The sequence below is a fragment of the Cygnus atratus genome, chromosome 15, assembly GCF_013377495.2.
Source record: "Cygnus atratus isolate AKBS03 ecotype Queensland, Australia chromosome 15, CAtr_DNAZoo_HiC_assembly, whole genome shotgun sequence".
Classification (NCBI taxonomy): Eukaryota; Metazoa; Chordata; class Aves; order Anseriformes; family Anatidae; genus Cygnus; species Cygnus atratus.
In genome coordinates, this window is record NC_066376.1 from 8,843,884 (window position 1) to 8,852,519 (window position 8,636).

The 8,636-nt window shown below is 43.7% G+C and overlaps 1 protein-coding gene across 1 annotated transcript; it reads left to right on the forward strand.

Moving 5' to 3' along the window:
• The first annotated feature begins 113 nt into the window (after positions 1 to 113).
• COQ7 (coenzyme Q7, hydroxylase) lies at positions 114 to 4,392 on the forward strand. The gene is given in 7 exon segments (XM_035548783.2): positions 114 to 178; positions 180 to 387; positions 1,390 to 1,402; positions 1,405 to 1,503; positions 1,615 to 1,754; positions 3,085 to 3,153; positions 3,801 to 4,392. Coding segments are annotated over 7 exon segments (663 nt in total). The 5' UTR covers positions 114 to 122; the 3' UTR covers positions 3,879 to 4,392.
• The last annotated feature ends 4,244 nt before the right edge of the window (positions 4,393 to 8,636 follow it).

An 8,636-nucleotide genomic window follows, 5' to 3' on the forward strand; every position in this document is an offset into this window, starting at 1 on the left:
GCCCCGCTGTCCCAATGCGGAGGCGCCGGGTGGCCAATGGGATGAGCGGGACGGGGCGGCGGGAGGCCGGCCCGCGGTGATGACGTCAGAGCTTCGCGACGCGAAGCGGCGGGGTCAGCAAGATGGCGGCGGCCGCGGCCCTGGCTCCGGCGCTGCGGCGCTCGCTGGGGCGGCCCCGGGGGGGCTTCGGGGGGACGCCGCGGCATTGGCCCGCCGCGGGGGGAAGCTCCCAGGCCCCGCAGCACCGGGACGGGCCCGGACGGCATCAACAAGGCCGTCGTGGAGCGCATCATCCGGGTGGACCACGCCGGGGAGTACGGCGCCAACCGCATCTACGCCGGGCAGATGGCGGTGCTGGGCCGGTCGGCCGTGGGGCCCGTCATTCAGGTGGGCGCCCCGCAGGCAGCCCCCTGCCCCGCGCCTCTTCCGCCCGGGGAAGGTCACGGCTCCCCGAGCGCCGCGGCTGTGTGTCTTGTAGTCAGTCGGCGGTTAGGTTTATAAGAAGGGGGGGTTGTTCGGTAGGGGAATTGCAGCGTGTTGTCGCGGTGCTCTGACAAAAACGCTTGGAACGTAAAAAGAACTCTTATGTTGGCTATAACTATATTATCTGAGAATCATAGAACGGCTCTGGTTGAAGGGACCTCAGAGATCGTTTTGTTCCACTCTCCTGCCGTGGGCAGGGACGCCACCCACTGGATCAGGTTGCTCAAGGCCTCATCTAACTCGCTCTGGAATGCCTTCAGGGATGGGGCATCCACAGCCTCTCTGGGCAGTGCCTCGCCACCCTCTGAGTGAAGAATTTCTTCCTAACCTCTAATCTAATCTCCCCTCTTTTAGTTTAAAACCGTTCCCCTTGTCATGTCACTTTCCGACTGAGCAAAGAGTTGCTCTCCATGTTTTTTGTAAGTCCCCTTTAAGTAGTGAAAGGTTGCAGCGAGGTCCCCCCTCTTCTGTAGGCTGAACAGCCCCAGCTCTCTCAGCCTTTCTTTATAGGACAGGTTCTCCAGCCCTCTGATCATCTTTGTGTGCCTCCTCTGGACCTGCTCTAGTAGCTCTGCATCCTTCTTGTGCTGGAGGCTCCAGCCCTGGACGCAGTGGGGCCTCACAAGGGCAGAGCAGAGGGGGACAATCCCCTCCCTCAACCTGCTGGCCACTACTCTTTTGTTGCAGCCCAGGATGCAGCTGGTCTTCTGGGCTGCAAGCGCATACTGCCGGCTCTTCACCTCCCCTTCTTGCCCATTTCCTTTTTGTGATGTGAATAGTGTTGCCTTTACAGTCATAGTGTGTGACCTCAGCTGTTTAGTTTACTGTTTCATTTATTAGCTGTATTGAAATGTTTAATTTTTTTGTTTTGGTTTTATGCTTTGTTGTGATTTTTCTTTGTTGCAGCAAATGTGGAATCAAGAAAAGACCACTTGAAAAAGTTTAACGAGTTAATGATTGCCTACAGAGTTCGACCTACTGTTTTGCTGCCTTTCTGGAATGTAGCAGGTTTTGTTTTAGGTGAGTTTGTCATATTGTTGCTGGTTTTGCTTTATGAAATTTTTAAGTGCTTAAATTTTTCACATTGCAAACAATGAAATCTGAAACATATGTTTGGTACCCCAATCACAGGGGCTGGAAGCGCTTTACTTGGAAAGAAAGGTGCGATGGCTTGCACAGTGGCAGTGGAAGAGAGCATATCGGATCACTATAACAGCCAGATCAGAACTCTTATGGAAGAAGATCCAGAAAAGTACAAGGAGCTGTTGCAGGTATTTAACCATGACTTGAAAACTAGCATAACAAATTCGTTGAACTACGTAACGTGACTTGACTTATAAAACAATATGCTGGTTGAATTTGCAGCATATCTTTCTTTGTTCAATCATTTGGAATTCCAAAGTCAATAGAAACATTAGGATAAAAGGATGGCTGTTCCTTCAGCGACACTAAATTGATCGAGGAACAAGATTAAAATGTAAGATTAGCTTCAGCATGCTTTCATTAATTCATCGCTCTCCGTTTGATTGGAGAATTGTACTTAAATTTTGATTACTTTTAATTGAAAGGAAGGGTTTAGAGGAAAACAAGAAGAAAAAGCATGACTGCATAGTAACATTTTGCTTATACTGCATATGACCTTGTCTAGTTTTGAACGTTTCAGAGCATGGACAGAGATAACGTTTGTTAGCTCTGCAAGAGAACTAGTTCCCAAGTACTTCCAGCATCACTGTGGGACACACTCCTGTAGAGTGCTTATGAGGGGCTTTCAAGTGTTGCATGTTCACCTCATTTGTGCTCTGGATGGTGGGAGCTTGCTCTGGGGCCTTTGTGCACATTTCCAGCTCTCTGCTGACTGTTACTGTGTTCAGTTGTTCTTAGTTTAATGTTTAGCCAAGACTGTATCCTTCCAAATTGTTGTCTCAATACTGAAATAGGATTGGAAGTAATCAAATTGTGCTGATGTATGTGAGGAGAATATTGCCCATGAAAATAAGGGCTAAGAACTGAGTGTGAAATACAGAGGAAAAAGTCGAACAGCGAAATTATTCGCAGGGTCAGTATGAGGAGGACCAGTAATGAAGGTAAAACCAATGCAAACCCCTTGGGCAGGGACAGCACCTGAGTGTAAATTCTGAGCGTATTATTAAGGCGGTCCTAATTATCTGTAGGTATCTCAAGAGGAAATTCTTTTAAAAAAAACCCTGTGGAGTTACAGGAAGACACTGTTACTGATTGTCTGGCAAGGCAGGGACTTCAATTTTGTTAATTAAATTGTCAGTAACTGTTGTATGTGTGAAATTAGTGTTACAAGTCACTATGACTACAGGTTTTCTTAAAACATTGAAAAAGGCACGGATATACTAAACCGTAGCTTAATTTTCTAAAGATTTTTTAGAACACTTGAATAGGTTTTAGGGGTGATGTAAATAATCTCCTTCTTGGCCAATTGGAGGTTCAGGATTTTGAGAAGCTTTTGAGAGACCTGGGCTTCAGATGCCAGCCCCGGTGTATACAATGGCCAACGGGATGTAGTTCTGTATTCTAGCTGCCTTGATTTCTCTGCAGAGTAAATTTACTAATTAACTGCTATTTTTTAAGATAATAAAGCAATTTCGGGATGATGAACGGGAGCACCATGACATTGGGCTTGAACACGATGCTGAGGGAGTAAGTACAATGTTAACTGATGGGTGCTGTTAGCAAAGATCTAGGTGTGACACTCTTGTCTTCCTTATTCAGTGACTGTGACGCAGCTTTTTTTTTGAGAAATAGAAAATAAGGGGCTTGATACTCTTTTCTAAAGATAAATATAAGAAAATGCTGACATAGCACAGCGTCTTAGTGCTTTCATTTTTCTAGAACAGTTTGAATCTGTTGAAACTCATGTCAAGTGCTAGTGATTGTTTTCTTAAGACTTGTCCTATGGACAATAAAGTTCTTATTTAAGTTTGGATTAAATATTTTTTAAAATACGGCTAATAAATGCTATCAATACAGCTGGAAAATTGAGGCATCATCTTGATAGATAAACACAACTACGATAGAAGGAGTGAAATACCGAAGTAAATTCTGTGCTCCCCTGAATATCAGAGGAGGAATGTGTAGCTTCCTCACTTGTTTTTCCTCTTGGCTTATATTTGTAGTGAAATGGAACCATTACTTTAGAATTAATTTTTATTTGGTTTTCTGTAGGGTAGATTAGGCTAAAATATAGGTGAATTTTTAAAAATGTTTACTATTCCTTATGATAGATGTAGTTCAAAGACAACACCACTCTGCTAGGTGCATTTAATCTTTTATTCTTTGTTTTACAGGCACCAGCTTATTCTGTTCTGAAGACAGTAATACAGCTTGGATGCAAAGCTGCAATATTTTTATCAGAAAGAATTTAGTGATATTTTCCATAATGTTTGTGGCAATAAACTGTGAAGCCAAAGATTATGAAAACTGTGGAAGACTAAAATCTATTTTATTCAGGCTTTTAAAATGTTCTTCATTAAACACCTGATTCTGCCATCACGTTGAGTACTTGTTCAAAAGGTATCTACACTAAAGTCAGTTGAGCTAAATGTGAATGATGATAGAATTGGGACTATGTGACTTAAACCTTCTTATTCAGAAACTGTTCACAAGGTGGCAGTAAAATATGTTGTATATACATGATTTATATATGTGTGTATAGAGAGTATGGGTATATAGAACATATACATGTATGAAAGTGGTAACTATCTTCTCTGTTGCTTTCAAATTTATACGTTCTTGAAATAAGCTGGAGCTCACTAGCTCATTTTAAAATGGTTAATACTGAATAAGTAGCATATTCTTGAGTTCTATTTTCAGGGTACATGAAATCCTAGTAAGTATTTCTTTTCAGTTTTTTCTTGAATAAAGATTGTTATTATAAGACTCTGATTTGAAGACTTGTTTGTGGGGTTTTTGTTGTTTTGTTTTCTATTGGCTCAATTCTGAATTCTTTTTAATTGAAGTTTTTCTTCCCTTGAATTTGTCCTGAGTGTGTGCACTATATGGGTGATATAGCAGGAGAGAGCAACTTGGAGCACCTATGGAATTGCACTTAAATTTGAAAACTGTAAGAGAAAATTATCTTTGCCTCTAGTCTAGTCTTCAGTGGTTCTTGAATAGAAAGCTGTTGCTTTCTCAACTTTGAAACAATTTCCACATGCTTCTTGCTGACATCCTGCCAAGGACCGATGGGAATGCACAAGACAGAATTTTGCATATCTGCTCTGCTAAACTCTAATGTGGTGATGAAAGTACAATGGAATTAGTATGTCTTAAACTGGTAGGGATGAAAATGACTTCTTGCAAGATTGCATCCCTTGGTTGTTGGGTCTTAACAATGTACTAGCCAGGCGTAACTGAACAGGTCAGTTCTGGATGTGGGATGTAATGGATGAAAACCTAGCGGAAAAGGAACTAGAAACCAAGAAATAAAACAGTGGCAGTGTTGCCCATTACTGTAATAAGGAACGGGGCCACCATGCCATGACAAATCTACACAATTATATTGAAGCTAAGTCATTCTATTGAGTTGCTGTGCGATGGTTCCAGTCCTGCGTTGCTGACCAGTTCTATGTACTGATGTTGTAGCTGCTTTGAGACCAGAGGAGGAGAAGCAATGCTGAGGTGTGCGCAGGAACCCAGAACATCCTGTATCAGTGTGCTTGGTAAGGTTTCAGGCAGTATGTAATCCAGGTACATCTCTGAGTTTGCCTTTTTGAGTAGTTCTGTTAGTGTTTGTAGGTACTGATCAGTGTGTAATTTGTCATGAAAGACTTCTTCAAGAGGATTATTTTCCCTTTTTTGTAAAGGAGCTTAGACTGAAAGAAAAGTCTTAATATAGAAACTCCTGTATGATTTATTATGACTGACGCTTTGTACATTCTTTGAGAATAATTTCTATCAAACCATCGCAAGGCTGGCCTGGTTATACTCAAACTGCAGATGTTATTTACGTTGTCTAAACAAAGTAGTATTTGGTTCTCTATCAATGACTGGTTTGCACATCCACTGGAATAATGTAAGGAACTCAAAGCTAAATCACTGTTTTTTCAGGCACTACATAATAGCAGGGTAGATCTAAGGGATTCTCATTCTTCTTGCCTGAGCCTCAGACAGTTGTGAGCAATAGGCATGTAAATGTGAATTTATTAAAGGTAGGGCCTGTTAAACTTAAGATGTCTTCCTGGCTTGACCAGTTCGTTGAACAAAAGTTAAATCTCTTGAATTTGTTACCTTAATTTCCCTGAAACATTCATCTGGTTGCGTGTGGAAAATTCCTAAATTATTTGAAGAAGTGAGGAATTGGCATGAAGGAATAGTTAACTTAAGTGGCTAAAGAGGTAGTAAGTGGTGCTGAAAGAATGTGCAGTGCAGTCCTGTAAGCCATGGACTTTAATAATTGAGTAAAAAAAAAAAAAGGGAAAAAAAATGGCTTGATGAATACTCTATTGTAAAGGCTTTAATAACAGGGCAGCATGGGGCAGCACTGTCCATGATTAGATCAAGGAGGGAGAACAGTGTTTTGAATCAAAGCTGGGAGTCGCACACCCACACATACAGTGGTCCTGTGGTATAAACTGGGAGCCCTGAGCCAGCCAGCAGCTTGCTTTCCCAGCTGCTGCATCAGGATTGAATACCAGTCAAGGTGTGCGCAGTGCTTTCCTAGATCGACAACACTGCCAAAGCCGGATAGTCTCAATGGTGCTGGTCAGAGAGATCCTCGGAGGATGTCTGTGGTGCTGTTGGGGAATTTGCTGCTGGCACAGGAGGGTCCATGTGATCCTTTTCCCAAGCGTGGGTGGCCTCTGGGACCATCACACACTGCTCATTTGGAGCAACACCACTTGAGAGACAAATCCAATTTTTAGTGAGTTTTGTTTGGCTGGAGAGTGGAAACATCAGTAAATGACTGTATGAGGTCATTGTGTTTGGCCATATCTGCAGTAACTGTGAAAGCATTCACAGCAAGTTCTTTGTCCTCAACAGCTGAAAACATCATGGACATTTGAGGAGGCTGTCAGACAGTAATGCTGTCTCTAGCTGTGAGCATGAGGGAGGAATTGGGAGAACAACTCGGCTTTATGTTTTGGATCAGGATTTGTTCCTTCTTTTTACTGGAGCAGCATATTTGCACTCATCTGTTAGTGGGGGTGAGCTGTTCTGCCAATTTCATGGCTGTGCATTTCTGTTTGCTGCCAGTTACTCTTCACTTCCGTTATTCTACATAGAAAATGGAGTTGGTTTCCATTTTTGTCATGCAAAGTGGACATTTTTTGCTTCAAAACCTATTTCAGGTTTTGAAAGACTACAAAAGGTGATGAAAGGCAACAAAAAGACGTGTGGTACAGAGTGGTACAGAGCTTCTGCAAGAAGGCTGTGATGCTTTTTTTTTTGTATATTGTTTTCAGCCAGAACTAAAGCTGGCTGATGTCAGCCATCCCGGTAGAGGTTCGTGGCATGCAGAAGTCAAAGCATATCACTTGTACGAGTCTGCTGTCGTAGTGACTCCCAATGAACTCTGCTCTGGCTTGGGTCATGCTGCCAGAGGAAAAGGAACCTGGCTCAGACGGGGAGTCTGTGAAATGCTGCCTTTTCAAATCAGGGTGCAGATGAGACGGCGGGGTCTTCGCGGTGCCTTTGGGTTGGGGGGAGTCTGAAGATAAACACATGATTTGTATCTCATAGTATGCAGTGAGATAAAAATCCTTCCCCTCAGAGTAACAACGGCTTCTTGCAACTCCGCAGTAACACAGGACTTGCTAGTCATTTCCTCCTCCTTCAGTGAGGCGAAGGTCCCTGCGTGCAGGGGGTCCGTGGTCTGCGCCTTGAGCTGAGCCTTCTCACGCTGCTTCTTGCCTCGGCTGGTGCTGGGACAGGGCCGGCCCCTGTTCCCCGAAGCTGCTCCCGATCAGGGATGCAGGCAATGCCATCTCTGGCAGGCTGGTGAGACAGCCAGCTGGTATGGGTCTCGTGCCAAGCTTTCAGGGCTTTTCCTGGTGTTCCGAGAGCTCTGCACCATCCGCAGGCACAGCTGCTGGCTCTGGTAAGGGAAAGCCAAGCAAAGGGAAGTGGGCAGACAGCTGCAGCTCTGTCATGCAAGCAAAGGATGGTTCTGCACATTCCAAACAGCTCCAAAGATCTGCATCCCTTCAACTCCAGAGAGCTGCCAGGATGGCAAAGCTGTGTGACGCCACAGAGGCTTGGAGCTGGCTGTAGGCAGGACGTGTTTTGGTCTCTTGCTGCCGCAGCTAGGCTGAGCAAAAGCCAAATCTGTGTGTCTGTGATTAATGTAATGATGCTGACATAAGCTGAATGGACGTTATGCCGCGAGTTATGTAAAATGGGGCTCATCAGATTGTTTGGCAGAACGCTAGATCATTGTCTGAGATGATAAATATTACTGATAGAAGATGAATGCCAGATATAATGGGCTTGAGCTTTGTCTGGACTAAATCTGCGTGGCTTACTTGAGTGTAATAGAGCGAGGCTTGTTGTAGGTCGGATGAGGATGTGCCTACAATTTATGCTGGTGATGACGTGGATTGTACCTCTTTGATTTTCCTTAGCATTTAGGGGCTTACTTAATCTGTGTGGTCCTTTCTGTCTGCCTGGTTTCTTGACTTCAGGGAAGATATCATTTCAGACTGGTGCCAATCACTCTTTGTCAGCAGCTTCGAATTTGTGGCATGTCACTTGCATTGAGTTCTGCAGGTATTTTCAGCTTAAGGACTTTAAAGGTAGAAGTCCAAAATATTGGCCAGGTTAAAGGAGGAATGTGTGATGATAGGAGGGCATTTAAAAGCACCATTCATTTTACCACTTCTTAATTCTGTTTCCCTGGAATGACTGAGATGAAAAAAAATGAATAGATTTAAGGGAACGACAGCAGCTCTGCAGTTGAACTCCCACCTGGAGTGGCAGATCTTAACTTGCATTGGAGAAAGCTTGTTGGCACTTACACCTGGAGCTGGGGGTGTGAGTTAGTGCTGAGTATCTGAATTAACAGTTAATTGGAACAGTGGTAACAGGTCTCTAAAACAACTTGACTGCATTCGAAGGAAAATTCTGCTCTCTGTCATTAAGTGCTTTCAATAAATGCAGCCTCCTGTTACCTTCAGGTGTTTTTG